The sequence below is a fragment of the Eurosta solidaginis genome, chromosome 3, assembly GCF_040869045.1.
Source record: "Eurosta solidaginis isolate ZX-2024a chromosome 3, ASM4086904v1, whole genome shotgun sequence".
Lineage (NCBI taxonomy): Eukaryota > Metazoa > Arthropoda > Insecta > Diptera > Tephritidae > Eurosta > Eurosta solidaginis.
Window position 1 is genome coordinate 219,531,766 of NC_090321.1, and position 22,776 is coordinate 219,554,541.

At 38.3% G+C, this 22,776-nt stretch overlaps 3 protein-coding genes across 4 annotated transcripts in view; 2 read left to right on the forward strand and 1 right to left on the reverse strand.

Moving 5' to 3' along the window:
• Positions 1-329: 329 nt before the first annotated feature.
• Positions 330-9,102, reverse strand: Mad1 (Mitotic arrest-deficient 1). Its single transcript, XM_067775209.1, has 9 exons — positions 8,719-9,102; positions 8,521-8,654; positions 8,102-8,449; positions 7,840-8,034; positions 6,695-7,084; positions 6,465-6,621; positions 5,997-6,403; positions 5,679-5,932; positions 330-3,758 (listed from the first exon to the last, which is right to left on the reverse strand). Exons 1-9 carry the CDS (start codon positions 8,840-8,842, stop codon positions 3,548-3,550), a joined length of 2,220 nt encoding a protein of 739 aa, XP_067631310.1. The 5' UTR covers positions 8,843-9,102; the 3' UTR covers positions 330-3,547.
• The window catches only part of Corin (corin serine peptidase), a 215,946-nt gene continuing 196,028 nt past the window's right edge, over positions 2,859-22,776 (forward strand). Inside the window, exon 1 of one of the 2 annotated variants that reach the window (XM_067775196.1) lies at positions 2,859-3,167. The gene's annotated coding sequence lies outside the window, so the exon portion shown is untranslated. Of the gene's footprint in view, positions 3,168-12,371; positions 12,488-22,776 lie in introns of those variants that run through there. The other variant, XM_067775197.1, reaches the window with a different exon arrangement.
• On the forward strand, positions 12,100-14,256 carry Uba4 (Ubiquitin-like activating enzyme 4). Its single transcript, XM_067775210.1, has one exon. It carries the CDS (start codon positions 12,328-12,330, stop codon positions 13,693-13,695), a length of 1,368 nt encoding a protein of 455 aa, XP_067631311.1. The 5' UTR covers positions 12,100-12,327; the 3' UTR covers positions 13,696-14,256.

Sequence of the window (22,776 nt, forward strand, 5' to 3'; positions counted from 1 at the left end):
GAGGTTGAGGACGCCATTGGTCGCGCTAAACCATCCAAAGCAGTGGGCCCAGATGGCATAGCCATGCCGATGCTTAAAAGCCTAGGGAAAGAGGGTTTCAAATATTTAGCGCATGTCTTCAACCTGTCTCTTTCCACCTTTGTCATACCCGAGAAATGGAAAATGGCCAAGGTGGTCCCGCTACTAAAGCCTGGGAAACTAGCTAACCTAGGAGAGTCGTATCATCCGATATCTCTCCTATCGCCAGTAGCAAAGACGCTTGAAGCCATTTTGCTCCCTTATTTCCAAGCAAATTTGCAGCTAGCCTCTCATCAGCATGGCTTCAGAAAACTCCATAGCACTACCACCGCGCTAAATGCCATTAGCACCCAGATAAATTGCGGTTTAAATCAATACCCCCACCATAGAACAATACTCGTAGCGCTAGACCTGTCAAAAGCTTTTGATACGGTCAACCATGGCTCGTTACTGCAAGACCTAGAAGGGTCTACCCTTCCCCCATGTCTTAAAAGTTGGACCGCAAATTATTTGGGTGGTCGACAGGCATCGGTGCAATTTAGAAACGAAACATCAAAACCAAGGAGAATTAAACAAGGGGTGCCACAGGGTGGTTTCCTATCCCCACTTCTGTTTAATTTCTACATATCTAAGCTACCTTCACCACCGGAAGGAGTCACAATCGTTTCCTACGCCGATGACTGCACAATAATGGCCACAGGCCCAGGCCCAAAGATCGATGAGCTATGCAATAAAATAAACGGCTACCTCCCTGATCTCTCCAGTTGGAAACCTGGCATCATCACCGACTAAATCTTCCGCGACCTTATTTACAACATGGACGTCCCAAATGTCGACCATTTTGAACATCCACGTCGATGGCACTACGCTACCGACTGTCCTACACCCCAAAATCTTGTGTGTTACGTTTGGCCAGGATCTACATTTTGGTGAGCACGCAGCCGCAATTGTTCCGAGAATTCAGAGCCGTAACAAAATCCTCAAATCCCTCGCTGGCAGTACCTGGGGAAAAGATAAAGAAACGCTCATGACTACATACAAAAATATTAGCCAGCCGATTACGTGCTATGCGTCACCCATATGGTCGCCAAGCCTAAAAATTACCCACTGGAAGAAGCTGCAGGCCTGCCAAAATACTGCTCTCAGAATTGCCACGGGCTGTCTTCTTATGTCCCCAGAACACCATCTGCATAACGAGGCGAGAATACTCCCCATCAGGGAGAGAAATGAGATGCTGACCAAACAGTTCCTGTTGAATACCCAGAAACCTGAGCATCCCGACAGACATCTGATTGATGAACCAGCACCGCCTAGGGGCCTACGGAGTCATCTCCGTAAGCATTTTGAGCAAATACGGCACCTGAGAACCCAGCCGTATGAAGCGAAAAAACACAAGCAGGTCCTTGGTGAACTCCATAAACAGGCGGCGGACCTTTATGCCGGGACCTGCCCGGTGAATCCAGTACTTAAAGAAAAGTATCCAAAACTCGCGGAAGAGGAACGCATACTTCCCAGGGAAACGCGTGTCACTCTTTGGATACTGTAACAGGTTAAACTCTTACCTATCCAGAATCAACCCCGACATACAAAATGTATGCCCCGCTTGCAATGTGTCACCACATGACACCAACCATCTCTTTAATTGTAATGTGGAACAAACGCCTCTAACACCCATTTCCTTATGGTCCACCCCTGTTGAAACGGCAAGTTTCCTTGGACTCCCGTTAGAGGATATTGATGACAATTTGTGATCGGTTGCGGCTGTTAGGTGGGGCGAAGCGTTGCTACAACAACAACAAATAGTTTCGGGTTTATTTGAGAATTTATCGTCAAGTACTCGGGTTGTTATCGACGAGTTATGGTTTTGTTCACGGTTGGTTATCGGTAGCGCCATCGACAAATTTATCGATAACCACGTTATCGGATTTATCGACGAGTAGGCTTGTTATCGATTTATCGAAATGTTATCGGTTTGACTTCGACGAGTTATCCGTTCATTGAATTCGGCGGGCTTTGGAGAAAAATCTTAACATTGCAGCCGTTACCAGCAAATAGCACAACAACAACGTTTTTCAATTGACTGAGAGCTCCGTCCAAAACACATTTTGAGTTGGATTGTTCTACTACTTGGTTTATTCGTTACTCAGTGTATTAAACTCGGGATGGTTTGGCGTTTTTAGGGACTTAACGTTTTTTTTTTTGTTTTTTTTTTTTATCTTTTTTCGATACCGAGCCGTAGGTTTTAAGCAAATAACAAATATCAATCACTTTTAATAACACTACGATTTCCAAGTCGATGCCATAGCAAATTTTACATAAGGCTTATTTTTGCAAAGTTTTTCTTTTTTAAATGCCGCCTTTGATCTTCTTGATCATCTTTTTGAATTATTAGCTGCTACAATAACAAATCGTTCCCGAGATGGGCGGGCTAGGTACCGGAACGTACGGGATCTGCATCCGGCAAAGAACCATCAACATCGATAACACTCCCCAAGGCCATCGGGGAGTGTCCTTATCGCTACAACAAAAATAACAACACCTCGAGTTCTTAAGATTGCCATGCTCTAATTGTTGCGTGTAAGTATCTTAAGTTTTCGCTATTTGAATACTTAAGGGTGTATAATCGCATATGCATGCATCAGTAAATATTATAAATGGCACACATTTCCCTGTCTCGACTACAGTAATAGTCCCAAGCTAAAAATAACGACTGATTTCATTTATATATTGTTACACATTAGCTGAGTTGTTCTCTAATTTCTTGCTTTTTTCCTTCACAATATACACATCTATGCTATTGTTGTTTGCTAAACGGAACAATGATAAAACGCGACAAGCAAAGGCACAATTAAGAGGTTGTGACAGATGAAGATCTCTAACTAGTAGTACGTTGGGTACATTGCGGCTCTCGTTGTCGGTTCACTAAGCGCTGTACGAATGTGAATATAGATTTTGCGACACGGTCTTATCAAAAATAATAATAAACCTAAAACAGAAAAATTGTGCTGTTATACTAATCAACAAAAGGCATCTACAATGTAGATTCTACATACATACAAATACATTGCTATTGTGCTATTGACCGACTAAGCAAATAAATTAAATTTTAATGATTTCTTCCCGAGTAAATAACAATGACTGTGACTAAGGTACGACAATTTTTTAATTTTGTATAGCAAGTTATTTGTTGCTTTTTACTTTATATTTCACTAAGTTTTGGTTTTACGCGACAAGTGTAAATGACCATCTCAATTGTTTATAGCGATTTGTGTGCGCTGGAACAAAAATAAATGGTTTGTTAAGGTTAAGGTTTGTCCCAGCAGCTTTTGTCTTGAAAAAGCGATTCACCAAAAAAACTTATTATTAACTTAGTATTCATTTTATATATAAAGAAAATATAATGCAAAATAATTACATTAATATAAATCTAAATTGCAGACTGTTTTTAAGACGCTTTGATTAGTTTGTATTGACAATAAGTTATCAAGCTTGTATTAGTTAATTAATGGGTGAGTTACATTTACGCTCCTTACGACATGGTAACGGTGGTGCGCTGGAACAGTTCAAGCGTTAAAGCGCTCAAAAATGCTGGCAAAGATTTATTACCAACCAACTGGCTCTCTATTAAAGATTTTAAAGTTGCCGAATAAGGCGTTTCAAGCATATCTAAAGCATGATTTGCTTCATTTAAGCGGAAGTTTAGATAATCATCCGGACTTTCTGCATACATGCTGGATAATCTGTGGAAATAAAATATTAATGTGAATTATTTGAACCGGCTAGATAAACAGCAAATCTTTTTTCAATCAAACTAAGTTGTTTTTGCATTATGGTCGCGTCTGGATACAGGGAACTCCCGTTACAGTGAACACCTCGGTATTATCCAAATTAACAAAAAAAAAAGTTTGAAAAAAATGCAAATTTTCAATTGCAGCATAATTTATCATTCAAATCTAAAAAAATTGTTCTTAAACGATTTTCAACGTTTATAATTAATTTAGTTACTTAAGAAACATTTTTAAATGGCATTTTGATTCCATTCTTTTCCAGTCATGTTGGAGATGAATTTGAAAATGAGATTTCTCAATTTAATAACTATTCTAGCAGACCCGCAGATGTTCTGCCCTAACTTTGGTCTAGCTGCGTAACTTTAAAGAAGTTTTTACCTCTTACTCTCCCTCCCCTTTTCTTTATCGTTTTATATACTCCTCTCTCTGCTTCTCTTCCTCCCTCTCCTTTTTTCCCATCCCTTCTTTTTCTCTCTAGCTTCCTTCTCTTTTCCCTCCCCCTCCATCTTTCCTTATCACTCTATTTTCTTCTAACTATCTCTTTGTCAGTCTTTTTCTTCTTCCTCCGTTTTTCTCCTTTCTAGTTATTATTCTTCTCCATCCCTTATTCCCAGTCCCAGTTCGACTTCCAGTCTATTTTTGTATGTTTGAATACTGTTTTATAGAGAAACAGAAAACATTTTCTGGTATGAAAAATTTATAAGATCCGATTCTCAGATCTACTAAATATGCTGAAAAAATTTCATCAGAGTCGGTCGTGGTGGTTCGAAGGAGTTCAGCCACAACCACTGACACGAGAATTTTATGTATAAGATAAAATTCCATATCAAAAATGTTCTTCCAGTCCAGTCGCTCATGCTGTTGTTCTTGCTGTAGCGATAAGGTTAAGTTGGTGTTATCGATGTCTGATGCAGGTCCGGTACGTTCCGGTAAAAAACACCATTAAGGTACTACATAGCTGGTTACGGGGCTTGGAATATACCCGCAGCAGGTACGCCTGTCGTAAGAAGCGAATTAAATACCAACTTGATTCAAGGCGTTGTGTAGCGCAACCCTTTCGAGGGGTTTCCAGCTCAATTTATAGCTTCTCCAACCCAACTGCCAACCTCACCTACCCATGGCGAATCCTGTTTCTTTAACAGCCGAGGCTCAGGCGACCCGAAGTTCCTCATGGATCTAGGGGGTGAGACGGCGCTTTGGCCTAGAAGATTTCATTTGGTCGTACTAACTCGTTCCCGAGTTGGTTGAGCTAGCACATGTTACCGGAATATACCGGATCTGCATCCCGGAAAGGACCATAAACATCGGTAACACTCCCCAAGGGCTTCAGAGAGTGTCCTTATCGGTACAACAACAACACTTCCAAAACCTTCGGAAATAGTCTTTATAGCTACAGAAAGAAGAATAAGATAAATAAGCCGCTCTCAAGGTACTTCTCGGTTGAAATCAAGTCCTCATTAGTCACTGCGGGTGTGAGGAGTCTGAAGTGCTTAGCAACTTACAGTAGATAGCAAAACAAGCAAGGACAGTTTGTGCGATATAGACGGTACAATTCTCAAACTCAAAATCTACATGGTTAGAAGGGCTACAAGCCTCCGTCAGTTTAGCAAACAGTGCTTTATGGCTCCACTGAGCGTCTGACGGTCGTCACGGGATCAATAACAATTAAATTTCGTGACAAACGACATGCAATAACAGTCAAAGTTATTTTTTTTATTAATTCAGGAGAGTTGTGAAAGTTGAAATTGTCAACTGAATTCAGTAGATTGCTATTTGGTTAGAGCAAAACCCATTCCTAACTTAACGGTTATTGTTCGGTGCCCCACTTCTATGTATTTATATTCTATGAAAAAAACTTTGTGCAATACTCACTTGTAATTTGTGTTTAAACCCAAACGATCGATTCGATAACCAAATAGCAAATAACACACTTCACGAAATTCCATACTTGCTGATTTATAACATTCTTTCATTTTCTTCATTTTAGCATTGGTAGATTCGAGTTCTGCACGCAACTGATTCAATTCCTTGATATTCATTGTCATATTACTTGTTTCATTCAAACGTGCTTGAGTAATTTCGTTATCCTCTTCCAACTTCTTATTGCGACGTTTTAAGCGTTCAATCTGCATTAAATTTAAATTACTTTACATTCTACTCAGCAAACGCCTATCAAATATACTAACATACCTCCGCTTGTAATTTTTCAATTAAATTATTAGAATTTGCATAAGCCTGGGCGGCTGGATTATTAGCCAAGTGTACAACTTTATATTTTCCAACATTAAAATCGCCTTTCAAACAACGATGTTCTAATTCGAGCTCTAATTCCTCGTTACGACGACGCAAACGTTCATTCTCGATTCTCATAGTATCTAATTCTCGTTTTGTATGCTCATAGGTTTCAGTGCTTATTACATTTTCAATTGATTGATCTGAAACTGGCAATTGCTTAGCATTTGTTAACTCTTTTTCCAAATTGGCGCACATATCCTTATATCCAACAAGCGTCTTCTCTAACATATCCAAACGTGAACGTAATTGCGCAACATCGCCACTATTAGCTAGATCGTTAGGTGCATTAAGGTTGGCTACCACTAAATAAGAAGTTTTGGGTAAATTACCTAATACGAAAAATATTTTTGCGCAATGACATACCAGTATGATCCTTTTCGAAATTTTCCAGTAACTGCTTATAACAGTCACGTTCCTTAGATACCAAAAATAATTTGCGTTGTACGCGTTCCTTGAAGTTTTTATGTCTTTTCAACGCTACATTTAACTCCTCTATGTTCTTCACGTAAATTTCACATTTCTAAAGTAGAAAATAAAGCTCAGTAGAATTAAAATTTTTTTTTTTTGATATTTCATTCCGCCGTTTGTTCTACCTGTTTGCACTCCAATAACTCCGATTTAATGCATTTGGTCTCCGACTGTGTGCTTCTTTTTTCACTTATCATAATTATATCATTTTGCAACAGTTGTTCAATTCGAGAGCGCAAAGCCATTGGCGAAACCAACATATTCGGTAAGCAATGATCTTGTGCTACTTTCACCCATTCCTTAAGTTCTTGGTCTACATGTGATAATTTGACCTGCAAGGCAACTGCTTCATTACGACCACCTTCTTCACGCGCCAGACGTTTCTTCAGATCATGTACTTGCTCCTCTAGCAGTAACTTGTTACCCAGTAATTCCTGAAGATTTTTATTATTTATACGTAAACGCTCCAATTCTTTATCCATATCGGGTATACTGAGTAAACGCGTTTGTGAGTTCTGAAATGATATGAAAATGACATTTTCAAAATAACGTTTTGTCTAGAAGCATTGTGAATTCATACTGTCTAGAAGTATTATTGCAATGTTTAGAAGTATTAGACTCTGACCCAGTCGGAAAATTTTACAGAATTAAAGCTGTTTAATGGGAGAAAGGGCCGTAATAAGCGTGAGCATAGTTGACAAATTAGTATCTAAGTGCGTTGAAAATCGGCCATTTTGAATTCATATTCGACGATGGCAGCACTCCACAAAGTCTTGACTCATCAAGGACCGCAACCGCACGGACGATTCGGGGCAGTGGTGCGCTACACAACCCCTCCAATGAATTGACAAGACAGTTTATAGCTTCTAAAGCTATTTATCAACCTCACCGACCCGTGGAGAATCCTGTTTCATTTTCAGACGAGGCCCAGGCTAGCCGAAATTCCTCGAGGAAGGGGGTGGATAACCAAAAATATTCAATGTGTGCAATCGTTCCCAAGATGGTCAGGGGCTAATACGTCAATGGTCCTATTTTCCGGAACGCACCGGATTAATATCCTGCAAAGGACCATACACATCGATAGAACCCTTAAAAATCTTCCAAGAGTGTCTTTAATACAAGAATATAACCTTATTTGTTGTAACTTTTAGATTTTTGGCTCTGTGTGCTTTAATGAGGTAAAGGTAAATCGTATAACATCTCAATATTTAAAAAATTACGAAAATGTGTTGCAGAATTTAGCTATTCTTGACAGCACTGTTCATCTTACCTTAGTTATTTCCTTCCAATCTTCATATGATGCGATTTGGTATTCTAATTCTTTGATGCGAGAGTTAGCAGTTTCTAATTCTTGTTGTTCTTTTTCGTGCTCCATTTTGAGCGTTTCATAAGCTAATGCATGTTCTTTGTATTCGCTAAGTAAACTTCTTAAGTTTTCCATTTCATCGGTTACTAGTTCTAGTTCCTTTAACGAAAAAGTTAAATATTAAAACAAATCAAAAGTATCATGTCATTTATTTAATAAACCATACCATTTCCAATTTATCTGTATGTCGTCGATATTCGCTCAATTCATTTTCCATGCTATTTTGTATTTGTCGGGCGTTATCCTCAATTTCCAACTTCTCACGCTGTATATGATGCAGCTCTTCCTCATACCGATGCCTTTGTTGCGTTAATTCGCGTTGAGTACGTAGCAATTCCTGTTTGGCGCCCTGCTCACGTTTACGCACCACTTGTAAATGCTTTTCCACATCTTGTACTTTATTAGCGGAAAATTCGCATTGCTTTTTCAATTCAGTTACTTTGCTTTCATAGAGAGTTTCTACCTCTGCGCGTAATTTGTGCTGGCGCTCGATTTCTACCTTCAACTTGGATATCTTCAAGGAAAACCAAAATAGACTTATAATTAAATTTAACTCAACCCAAAAGATGTTGCATAGTAACTTACGCGCGATTTTGCCTCAATTAAATCAGCTTTGATACGTCGTGTTTCCCATGGGCTTGCAGGTATGCTACCCACAGAGGCATTACTATCATTGTCGAAACTTTGATGTGAATTGTCGTGCCTTCGTTTTTTCGGTACTGTAATGAGATGCTCATTATATTGCTGCCACTATAGAATATCTATATAAGTTCATGTACTTACAAGTGCCAGAGTCGTTAATGGAATCATTTAAATATTCAAAGGATAGTTTTTTCGGTGCTGAGTGTGTCATACTATCGTTGAATTTTTCCATTATTTTCTCAAAGTTTGTTTTAATGTTCTCCATTTTATCAAGCGGACCACTGAGGATTACTGTAGCGCGAATTCCTAATTTGTAGAATTGGTGGTGCAGTTTTGCAAAACGTTACCGAAAATATTTTACAAGCTCTAAATGTTTTTCGTTATTGCACAGCTTGTATTCTTGTAAAATTGGTATATCGTTGCCAAAATGAACAGGTTAAAATTTTTTCGTAAATATATACTGAAATCGGCAAGAATAATTTGCGGAAGCCGCTTTTTGTCAAATGTTCTGTTTAGTGTTGTGTAACTCTGCACGGCATTGTGTTATTGCGCTAATACTGATGCCGTTGATAAAGGCCGATTTACGTCTGATTTTGACTTTGTTATGGCCGTCGATACAAAACTAGTGTAATATTTTACATGCGTGACATTTAAAGCATTGACGTCAAAGTAGCACAATAGACACACTTAGCTGATTTTGAAATATACTGTCGTGGTCTCATCCTGAGTCACTTTCTATCAACCGCTGAAGATAGGCTGCGTATGCGACGCCGCGTTGAACATTCTGTCAAAACGATAAAAAAAAGACAATCTTGAACAGTCAGTCAGTTTGACAAGACGTACAATATCCCTGCAGAAATTGTTGGATTACGTGCTCCATTTTCTTCATGTTGGAGTACTCTAACAATACTCCTTTGCAATGCGTTTGCGGACCACCATCAGCCGATCATTGCTCCTTTTTTAACGACAGTGATCACGACACGATGACGATCGAACAGAGTTGCTAAAAGTAAAATATTGCATGCAAATAACTAATAATAAAATTTTACTTTGGCAACTCTGATAAAATGCAACAGCGCACTGGTTTTATGAATACATATTATATTAGTTTCTTTATTCACGTATGCGTATGCGTATTATATTAGTTTCTTTATTCACGCAAATGCTAAATAACATAAGAATATTCGTAGTATAAAATATAAAAGCTGTATTGCCCTCTTCATTTACTTTCATTTTAAATTAAATTCACTTCGATAATTCTTTCCGACACAATTCCTCTTTAGTGCTTTGGAATATGATCCTCTGTGGGTGCTCCATGGAGTACTACAGTGAAAGTACTTTGGAAAGTACTCTCACGTATGTACTCTAGGGAATACTCACAAACAAAGCTAGAATGGGGTCACCTACTCCTCTCCTATGACATCACAATGTTAATTGGAGCATTTTTTGTATTAATACAGATTAGATTTGGAGCAGTCCTATACTCCCAAAGGAGTATTCCTTACATTATTTATAGAGTACTCGCGTTTTTTGAAGGGAACCAATTGGTTATTGGTTCCTCGCCATATCCATAACCTAAAAATATTTGAGTTGGTTAATTTAATAACTTTTTGTAGATTTTATTCATTGTTTTGGACACGTTATGACTAAGAGACTTATTTTTTGTGGAACATGTTTGTAATTGTTTGCGTTTTCTTCAGTTTTGTGAAATTTTTACGATTTTTAGGATAAGGCATGATTAATCGATCACATTGGAGACGGTTATGGATATGGGTGTGGTTACGACTATGGCCTTAGGGTAAGGAAGTTTAATTAGCCCTTTATCCACAATGATTTTGGCGTTGGCGTTGATTTGCCATTAAACATGCTTTTGCTTGTATAATGCTTGGTTTTTCAGAGCGAGTTTATGGGCAAATTGCATGTGCAAGTAGTTTTGAATATAAGTTTTTGATTTCAAGTGATTAGATATATTGAAATAACGGAAAAATATATGGATAAATATGTTTTTCTTCCGCGACCTATTAATTCCTATAGAACATTATTCGTAAAAACTGGCTCGAGGTCAGACCAGTTCAAAATTGCACGGCTAACAAAGCAGTTGTGGATAAAAATTATATTTGAACTCATATATCCTCTGAAGACGATCTCCGAAGGATATTGAAATACATCGGCAAAAAATAAAAAACTTTGCTTTTTTTTAATACACCTGCCTCCAGCCAGTTTTTACAAATTATATTCTATAAGAAAAATATTTGTTTGTTTGGTATTTTGGTAATAGTTTAGTTAGGGGTCGACTGCTAATACGCTACCAAAAAAATTGAGAGAGGTGTCAATCGACACGTCTTTAGATCAGTATTAATAATCCGAAAGCGGAATATAAAAATGTTAGCTCGTTCAAAAGATATTAACGAAAACCCGAAAATTACCCGCGGGTCCTTCCGAAACCGGGGGTGGTATCCATAGTATTTTTGTGCAGAACACCTTTCTGCATTGGCGGCCTTCGGCCGCGCTTATAAAAAATTACACTGGGTGGGTCCAACACCGGTTTTGAGACCAAAACTATATCCTCGCAAAACACTTATGTTCACAATTTTTTTGTGGGTAATACAACATTACAACAACCACATGAAAATCGCCAACTTCAACTGCAAATATCTGCGGACAGATAAAATTTTTCTTGTCCGCCCTCGGATTATTGTTCTCGAGGTCAATACGCTTCTTTTGACACCTCTCCCGATATTTTTGGTAGCGTATTAGCAGTCGACCCCTTAACTAGACATTTACCGGTATTTTGTGCGTGTTCGTGATTGTTTAAGTATTTTGTTACCGATCATTGATTTTTTGAAGCATATTTTGTTTAAACAGGCAATGCAGCATGCAGCGACGCATGTGTTTTGCGGAGTTTAATTAAACAAGTGTGTTTAAAATCTAGCTACGTATCTATCTCACAGACGAGTAGATTGCATGTAATTGCATGGGAGCCACATTTGTCAATAAATAGTAGTCATAATTCAATGCATAATGCTGCCTCAAACATCTTATGTGTCAGTCCTATTAGCTCAGAAAGTTGCAATTAAAGTTCCGTTAAACCAAAGAGGATACAAATAATAAGAGACGTCAGTTTGATTTTCATTTGTAATGTACCTGATTGGTGGGTATTTAAAATTACCTTCTACAAATTTCTAAGAAGTTTATATTAATATATATGGTGATTGCTGGAATGAGGATGAATTGTTTAATTAATATGATCCTTTAAAACAATCTAAAATACCTCATGAAAATGTGAAGAAGCAATTTAAAATAACCCCCCAAATGGGACATTACAAATGAATTTACGCCCATGCATAACGTACGGTATCTGTGTGGACCATTGGTCGCGGTTTTGCTGTTGCACACGCGAAATTGAGTGACAGCATCGCGATAGAAATGTGTACGACAAAATGTTTTACCGACTATGAAATAGCAATGGCTCGACTCGATAGCATACACAAGAGGCATAAATCAAACACAATGCAAATTAAGATTTTGTGGGCAATTTATAAAGATTTTTCAGTGTCTGATACTTCGACATTTATACAAAAATCTTATTGTACTTATTCGATGGATACAAATAGCAAACTAAAGTCATATCAGGACTATCGATCTATCGAAACTGAAAATATCGATAATTTGCTTTTCCTAAAATGCACAAATTTGCATAGTGAAAATAGGCATTTTTTTTATTGATTTAAAATACAATTAATCATCAGAATGACCTCAGAAGAGGAAAATCTTTTAGAGGAGCTGGATAATATAAACAGGGAGATACAAAATCTCCAGCGAAAATTCGATGCCAAGTCGCAGCAGCTTCACAAATTACGGGAAACAAGATGTGCTAATGCTAATGACGCAGACGACGTCAACAAAGATAGTAAGTCCAATATTACCACACCGCGTGTCAACGATCTTACAAATGATGAGATTGAACGTTTTAGCCGACAGCTCATACTACCCGATTTTGGGGTTTCAGCACAAATGAAGCTTAAAAATACATCATTTCTCATTGTGGGCATGGGAGGGTTGGGCTGTCCAGCTGCACAGTATTTGATTGCAGCAGGTAGTGGCCGTTTAGGCTTAGTAGACTATGATGAAGTTGACCGCAGTAATTTACATCGCCAAACATTACACACTGAAGGAACGATTGGTATGGCTAAAGTTGAATCTGGGGAACGTGCACTTAAACGCATCAATCCAAATTGTCAAATTGATAAATACAAAGAAATGCTGACAAGCAGGAATGCAATTTCTATTATAGAGCGATATGATGTCGTTTTGGATTGCACAGATAACGTTGTAACACGTTACTTACTTAATGATGCTTGTGTGCTGTCACAAAAACCTCTGGTATCTGGTAGTGCCTTGCAGCTCGATGGGCAGTTAACTGTTTATAATTATGGCGATACATGTCCATGTTATAGATGCTTATTTCCTGTACCGCCACCACCGAATGCTGTTACAAATTGTGGTGATGGTGGAGTAATGGGTGCCATTACTGGTATAATCGGTTCTATGCAGGCCTTAGAAGCTATTAAAGTTGCGACTGGAGTTGGGGAGACCTTAGCTGGCAGGCTGCTGGTCTTCGATGGAAAGAATTGTGTATTTAGAAATATAACATTACGTGGTCGTCGTAAAGATTGTAAAATATGCTCAGATAAACCAATGCTTACGCAACTAATTGACTATGAACATTTCTGTAGTATGCATGCAACAGATCGTAATCAAATGCTTCAGATATTAACGCGCGAAGAGCGTTTAACTGTATTCGAGTACATTGCATTGCAGCCACAAAGGCATTTACTAATTGATGTAAGACCGCCTAATGAGTTTGAAATTTGCCGCCTCCCCTTGGCTATGAATGTGCCACTTAAAGATATATTAGAAAATAAATATATGCAACTTTGTGCTGAAGAGTTAGCTGATGAAAGTATGCCGATTATTTTATATTGTCGCAGAGGTAATGATTCTCAGATAGCAGTAGAGCATATGTCTAATAGACATCCTTTGCGTATGATACGTGACATTATGGGTGGACTTCATACATGGCATTACCAAATAGACAATGAATTTCCAATTTACTAAAGTAAGAAATATAATTTGTAAATGTAATTTTTCCACTAATAGTGCTAGTTCACATGTACAGTTTTAAAATATTTAATTCAAATAAAGGTAAAAGTCTAGTTGAGGGGTCGACTGCTAATACGCTACCAAAAATATCGAGAGAGGTGTCAAAAGACGCGTATTAATCTCGAGAACAATAATCCGAAGGCGGAAAAGAAAATCTGTCCGCAGATATTTGCAGTTGAAGTCGGCGATTTTCATGTGGTTGTTGTTGTGTTGTACCCACAAAAAAAATTGTGTATCACCGTGGCGGTTTTTCGTTAGTATCTTTTGAACGAGTTTTCATTTTCCGCCTTCGGATTATTAATACTGATGTCAAGACGCGTCGTTTGACACCTCCCTCGATATTTTTGGTAGCGTATTAGCAGTCGACCTCTCAACTAGACTATTACCCAAATAAATAATGTAAGTTTATAACCGTTACCTATCTACATAATTTAAATTAAAAAATTCATGCTTTTGTTGCTAGCCTTCTGTTTGATTGGTAGGTAGCCAACTGTATAAGAGATTTAAATAGAATTCCTCTGTAAAAAATTTTTGAGAGTACTACTTTTTGTATGGCCCCATGGCGAACGATACAAGGTGGCAGCATGCTTACATACCTACAAACAAATAAAAATTCAATGTACTTTGTTTTTGTAAATTCGATAGACAAATGCCAAAATCGTACTGCGCCGGAAGTTGATGTATCAAATAAAATAAAAAAGTTTATAATTAGCTGTCCCATGCTGCCACCTTGTATCGTTCCGCCATGTATGGCCCATGGATAAGCGTTTATCAGACCAGGAAACAATACTCAATTGAACTTTAAAAGGTTGTTGTTGTAGCGATAAGGTTACTCCCCGAAGGCTTTGGGGAGTGTTATAGATGTAATGGTCGTTTGCCGGATAAAGATCCGGTACGCTCCTGTAACAGCACCATCTCGAGTACGATTTATATGACCACATTAAACCTGCAGACCATCCCTCCCTCCCCACCGCCAAGTTCCATGAGGAGCTTGGGGTCGCCAGAGCCTCGTCTGTTAGTGAAACGGGAATCGCCGCTCGAAGGTGAAGTTGACTATTGGGTTGGAGAAGCTATATATTGCGCCACACAACCCTTTGAATCCCAACTCTAAAAGGTAGTAGAATTCGGTTGAATAGTGGTTTCGAGTAATTAATACACCCTTCCAGCAGTGCTTCTCAAAAAACGTTCGAAGGAGCAGAATACGTATCGTGCTGGTGGAAAAAAAATGAATGGACCAAGAAGGAGGAAATGGCTGAGGGCAAGTAATTTTTCCACTCGTATGAACAGGTTGTGATCAACCGTAAACGGTTTGCCAATCATTCAAAGCGAATTAATGTACTCACACAATATTGAAACGGGCGCAAGATCCGCATTGCTGCTATTCAAGAGACGAAAGTCATGGCAAGATCTGCTTTGCACACCCGGTCAGATCGCGGGAGTGGATATGGAGACGGACAATTTATCCCCCATCACTCAATGTAATATAATTTATTTGATCCCGACATCGGCCGTAGGGACACTGTCCTGGAACGTCATGGCACATTTGTCCGGTTAGGCTATGTAAATTTAGAAATCATCAACATTTGCATCCCTCCTGTAACCTGTTGCCCCAGTGGATACTGTCCTGACATCAGCGCGCTACTCACTGGCGAAAATCGGAATATACTAGGCGATTTCAATGCCCACCACGATCTGTTGCATTCTGATCTACCTTCGGACAACAGGGGCGAGATGTTGGCGGACCAAATACAAGAAACGACGTTTTGCACGATAAACGGGGACGCCGCGACACGTATGGTAGGAAGCTGTCACAGTTCGCCAGCTTTTCCATCGTGAGCGAAGGACTTGTTAACTGCGTCAACTGGCAGCCGATGATAACCTTGGCATCCGACCATCCACCCAACGCCCCAGCGGGTTAGGGGATCAGAATATACCCGCGGTAGGTATGCCTGTCGTAAGAGGCGACTAAAATACCAGATTCAAGGGGTTGTGTAATGCAATCCTTCTGGTTGCCAGGGCAATATATAGCTTCTCCGAACCCAATTGTCAACCTCACCTATCCGCGGCGAATCCTGTTTCACTAACAGACGAGGCTCTGGCGACCACAAGCTCCTCATGGAACTTGGGGGTGGTGAGGGGGGAATGAGATGGTCGGGCTAGCACCTTAATGGTGCTGTGGTACCGGAGCGTACCGGATCTTTATCCGGCAAAGGGCCATCACATCGATAACACTCCCCAAAGCCTTCGGGGAGCAACCTTATCGCTACAACAACAACAACAACAACCATCCACCCAAGTTTCCTTGGACTCCCGTTAGAGGATTTTGATGGCAATTTGTGATCGGTCGCACCTATTGAATGGGGCGAAGCACTGCTACAACAACAACAACAACCATCAACCCATACTCCTTTCGCCAGACTGATCTGCCGATTTCATCATTACTGAAAAACGCACTTTCATCAATTTTGAAAAAGGAAAGAGAGAAGATTACAAAACTTATACTGAAAATCGTTTTGCTGCCCTCCCTATCTCGACTGATGTCCGTCAAGGGGAGCCTTTCCGCAAGATCATCGAATCCGTCGGCTTGTTTCATTTCCGCCGGAGGAATCCCAGAGTTCCGGCCACACTTTCCAGCGGAGGCCGCAACTCTAGCGAGAGAACGTGACCTTATAAGACATCACAATCCCGGCGACACCCAAATTAGGGAAATAAACCAACCAATCAGATTGCTTGTGGAGGAACACAAATGGACGGAGCACTTAAAGATTTGTAACCTCCCTGCCGATGTGGGTAAGCTATGGTCCACCGTAAATTCCCTATTGAACAATGGCAAAATATCCATCGCCTTCGGCGATAAAGTGGTGTCGGATGCGAAAAAATGTGCGAGCGCCTTCTGCCGACAATATGTAATGCATTCTACGTTTGACAACGCCAGACGGCGGGCAAACAGACACTCACACAAGAATAAACATAGCGCGTAACCAATTACCATCACCGCCAAGGAGGTTGAAGATGTCATCGTTCATGCTAAACCATCTAAAGTAGTAGGCCCAGACGGCATAGCCAAGCGATGCTCGAAAAACTTGGCAAAGAGGGATTTAATTAACTAGCGTATGCCTTCATCCCGTCGCCTTGCGAAACCTGAAATTGTCACATGACATCAACCATCTTTTTATTGTAATGTGGAACCATGGCTCTAGAAGCAATCACCCTTGTTGAAACTGCCAGTGACGTCACTCGTTACTTTGCATAATGTTTTTGGTTAGGGTAATCGCAGGTTTTTTTTGGGCGAGACTTGCATAAAAGTCTTCATACATTTTCGTGGGGTTTTTTGTGTTTATTTTAACGACTGTATTTTAATTAATTAATTCATTATCTTTGATATCTGCACCAAATTTGGTACACGAACTTATCTAGACCCTGAATAGATTGATATTGAAAATGAGCGAAATCGGATGATAACCACGCCCACTTTTCATATATATAACATTTAGAAAAACACAAAAAAACTTGATTATTTAGTAAATAATACACCTAGAATGTTGAAAATTGACGTATAGACTGATATTGAGACTTTGAATAAAAATCTGAAATTTTTATTTTTTAAATGGGCGTGGCACCGCCCACTTGTGATACAATCAATTTTACAAATATTATTAATCATAAATCAAAAATCGTTAAACCTATCGTAACAAAATTCGGCAGAGAGCTTGCCTTTACTATAAGGAATGCTTTGAAGAAAAATTAACGAAACCGGTTAAGGACCACGGCCACTTTTAAAAAATGGGCGTGGCACCGCCCCTTTTATGACTAAGCAATCTTCTATGTATCGGGAGCCATAACTCGAAGAAAAATTAACGTATCGTAATAAAATTGCGTACACAAATTTCTCTATAGCAGGAAATATATATATTTCTAGAATAAAATAATTAAAAAAAATTTGTTTAAGTTAAACGCTTTTATTAAAAACAATACTTACATGAAGTAATAATAATACCAAAAGCTAGAAAATAATTAGGTAGGTCCTAAGTACTAGTCATCACACTCCTCATCAATCTGCGGCGTTAATCAGACAATTAAATAAAAGCGTTGGGCGCGTGAAGTTTCTAAAAATGTGAGGCTTAGCATAACCTTATTAAGGTTCAGTTGGTCTTATATGTGACTATCAATAGAAATTTGACGCGTCCAACGCTTTTATTTAATTGTCTGATCAACGCTCTAGATTGATGAGGAGTGTGATGACTAGTACTTAGGACCTACCTAATTATTTTCTAGCTTTTGGTATTATTACTAATTCGTGTAAGTATTGTTTTCAATAAACCTGTTTAATTTAAACATTTTTTTTAACTATTTTATTTTCAAGTTTTTAGTCTTTATTTAATTGCCTATTATTTCTCATTCTATTTAGTTCATTTAGTGACTCATTGTTACAAGGACTCTTTCCTGACAATTTGTTACAATCTAGGTCACATAATCCTTCCAAAGACTTTACTCGACTCAGCGCCACGTACATATGCTTGTCCCTCCTCGAACTCCAAAATATTTTGATGCCACTTCTACCGGACTGTATGAAATATTTGTTCCAAATGTTAGCCAAATCGGAGCATAAATACGAGTATTTTTAATATCTCGATCCTAGCGCCACCTGGTGGCGATTTTTTTATATGTCGCTTTCTATTCATGTATGTAATATGTGTTCCAAATATGAGCCTAATCGGACCACAAATACGATTTTTTGAATATCTCGCTCCTTGCGTCACCTGGCGGCGATTTTTTTCATACGTCGCTTTCCATTCATGTATGTAATATGTGTTCCAAATATGAGCCTAATGGGACCACAAATACAATTTTTTTGAATATCTCGCTCCTTGCGCCACCTGGCGGCGATTTTTTTCATACGTCGCTTTCTATTCATGTATGTAATATGTGTTCCAAATATGAGCTTAATGGGACCACAACTACGATTTTTTTGAATATCTCGCTCCTTGCGTCACCTGGCATCGATTTTTTTCATAAGTCGCTTTCTATTCACAAATACGATTTTTTGAAATATTTCGATCCATGTGCCACCTATCGGAGTTTTTTCAGATTATTGCATTGTCATCGGGTTCTGAACTATATTCCGAGTTTCAAGCTTGTAGCTTATCGGGAAGTTACCTACTTTTATTTTAATTACAAAATTCGTTCACAACGGCCATGCAGCCTGTCAAGTCAACCTAAATAAAACCGTTTAAAAAATGGACGAGAACGGCTAAAGAACACGCCCACTTTTATATAAAAGATTTTTAAAAGGGTCGTAGACGAAAATAAAAAGCTATAGCTTAGCAAAAAATAGTTTTGAATCAATGATATTTCACTTATCAAGTTTTATTGTAAGAGGAAATGTGGAGACATTTTTTTTAAATCGGCGGTGCCACGTGTTATGTAGAAAAGTAATTTATCTGAATTGAAATGTACAATTAAAGTTCACACTGAGTATATAATGTTCGGTTACACCCGAACTTAAACACCTTTACTTGTTTTAATAGTTTTTCGTCTTTAGGTAATATCCGTTTAGGTTTCTCGAGAGCGCTCGTTTAATACTTTAAACGATTTTATACACAATTGTAGTTCATTAACGTTAATGTTGACTTGCAAAAACTAATAAAAATTTCCCAACGAATCATGAACCGAATTAGTACTATTTCCCAGCGGGAAAAACGACAAGCTTAAAACTAGCGTAGAATAAAGCCTTTGATAACAGTACCACTTCCATTGTGAATCAAATTAAGTGTGATATCTTATCTGTCAACTGCCTGACAGGATGTTCAATATGGCTACTTTTTAGCGTTTTGACAGGGTGTTCAATATCGCGGCACATAGTGCCGGCTATCTTCAGCGGGTGATAGAAAGAGATACAGAATGAGACAGCGATAGTCAATTACAAATCAGGTAATCCAATCCCTTTGGAATTTTGAAGTCTATGCAGAAGATATCACACTCAGTTTGATTCACAATGCCCACTTCTAGCTTGCTCACCTTCGAATGAATGCTTTCAACTGTCCACTTTTAGACAGGGGCTGAAACTGTTATTCCTTTAATAATATAATTCCTTGCAAAACTATTAATTTTGGACTTTAAATATATTTAGATCAATATAAAAATTATTTTCGGATTTTTATATTTTGATTCCGATAGAACTAGTTAAACTCGGACTTTTAAAAATAAAAGTTCGGAAATAAAAGTTAAATCCGGACTTTTATTTTTAAGGCCAAAGTAAAAGTCCCGCTGGATAACTAAGAAACGGCTTATCCGAAATAAAAAAATTAGTTTAATTCGGATAAGCCGTTTCTTTGTTATCAAGCCGTACTTTTATTTTGGCCTTAAAAAATAAAAGTCCGGATTTAACTTTTATTTCAGGACTTTTATTTTTAAAAGTCCGGACTCAAAAAATAAAAATACAGATTTTACTTTTATATGTGGACTTTTATGGAAAAAGTTTGAAAAATAAAAAGGATGCATGATTCGACATGATATTGCTATAGGGATACCTGGGAACTCAAACATTTTCATCTAGGACAATTTTTGACCGGGACTTTTTCGACTCCGAAAAAAAAAAAAATTATTATCCCTGCTTTTAGATGACAATGTCATCGGTAGTGGTAATTGTATTATATTATATTACTAGACAGCTCGTTCTCAATTAGTTCCACAGGGAAAGTTCTAAGACACTTTTGTATGGGCTAGTTCTTAAGAGGCTAAATTTCCGAAAACTGGTTGCTTAGAAGCCCTTTTATATCAGCCACTGAATGATCTACCTCTAGAACTTTTGACAATTCGAGACAGGTTCGTAAAGTTACTACAAGGTTACTGTTACGTTTGAGGTCAACAGCCATTTCACATTTCGGGATAATTACCCACTATGTTGACTGAAATACAACAAAAATAACAACGACGGTAGCAGAAAAACCCTTGACTGTAGTTTGGTTGTTAATAAAAGTGACGTTTCCCACTGTTTTTACTGTGAAATGCTGACTGTTACTTACGGTTACGTACACACGCATGCATTTATTTATATATGTATGTGTAAAATCACCAAAAAATTTGCATATTATATAAGGTTTATTCGTGATGCGAAGAGGAAAAATGTATGCATGTTCATTAGAGACGCCATTCGAAACCAAACGAAGCTTCAGAAAAGTGGACTTTGCAGTGCTATTACCGTTTGAAAGAGTGAAGCCTGCGTTAAAGTTGACATAGTCATAACGCCATAGTCATAACCATATTTTTACTTATCCATATCAAATTGGCAACAGTTATTGGCACCTTAACCTAAAACACGTAAAAATTTCATAAAAATGAAGAAAACGCAAAAAATTACAAAACATGTACTACAAAAAATAAGTCTCTTAGTCAAAATGTATCCGAAACAATAAATAAAATCTACAAAAAGTTAATAAATTCTCCAACTCAAATATTTTTAGGTTATGGATATGGCGAAAAACCAAAAATCAATTGGTTGGCTATGGTATGGTTATGGCTTTAGCGTTATGGTATGGCACTATTAATCGATTACATTTATTTCCATAAGGTTGGTTCGATCAGCTGTTTTATCTGGTTATGGATAAGTCACCATTAACTGGCCCTTGATATTGAAGAAAATCGCTAATTTAATTTTTAAGGATCACCCCAGTATACATAGAAACCGCATTTAACTATATTCTCTCAGAGAGGGGGCAGAAAAATTCGTACTGTAGATGAGACCTAAACCCATATAGTCCAATCTCAAACCCGTTTTGCAAAATTTGCAATATTTTGCCCAAGTTGATTATAGAACAAAGTTGCACTAAAAACTCAGTTTTCACTATTTAAATGTTCCAGAAAAATGTTTGCAGAAATGTTTCACAAAGGGTGACGGCTCGAAATTGTTCATTCCGAAAACGTGAGGAACCAGTCATCTGTATCATAAAGACTGTAGGCCTGTGATTTTCATATACATATTTTCTACTCAAAGCCATAGAGATATTAATAGATACATAAATTAGGTAAAAAAATGAAATATTGTTCTCTTCAACATGTTGTATGATTACAACAAAGGCAAGCCAGTCGATACTGCATTGCAAACGGTGCTCATGAACATATAGAAATGCCTGGAACACAAGAAATATGCCCCAAGTGTTTTCCTCGACATAGTAACGGCTTTAAATAATGCCTTGAATCGAGCAGTCTCAACTTTATTGAATGGGGTCCATGCGAAGTCACAAAATTTATAAACAGAAGAGCGAAAGGGTGGGGTACTAACACCAATGTTGTAGACGCTGGCCATCAAACAATTGCTCAGACGGTTCGACACAAGATCAGTCAAACTTTCGGCGTATGAAGATCACGTTAGATAAGTGACACATATTGTCAACAATCTGCTCTCTGATGTATCATGCACTTCGGCTGTATATACCTGGGCATCTGGGGTCGGATTAGCCGCCAACGTGGATAAACGATCTAGTATTATTTACTAGGAAACATAAGGTCTCCAATCGGAATAGGCCCAAGCTGGGAAAAAGTACGGAGCAAAATGTAGAAGAATTATACTAGATAGTAAATTGTCATGTAAATTCCATGTGCATGAGAGAGCGAAGAAAGTCTCCGCGGCACTGCGTATTTACCGAAATTTTCAAGCCCATACTTCATTATGGGGTGGCTGTTTGGTGGACGCCACATAAAAAGTATGTATGTAAATTGAAAAACCAGCGGGTATATGCAGGTTATCAATGATTAGCATTGAATCCCGCCTGCAGACCTAATGGTCAGGAATATAGCGTTAACAACTGCAAAAAGACTAAAGGCCTCGGGATAGCTTGAGTGCAAGCAAGCCGTATTGCCATAGCTCTGACTGGCCAGTTCAACCTAAGCTAACCTTCACTAAGGGTAATCTCGGATAAAATGTTTATACAAAGAACGTGAAAAAACTTGAAATTAACAAAAATTAACATTTTGGCCTTAAAATATGCAATTTTTTTTATTCTTTTCGTATTGAGCTTTTCTCCAGGGACGGAAAAT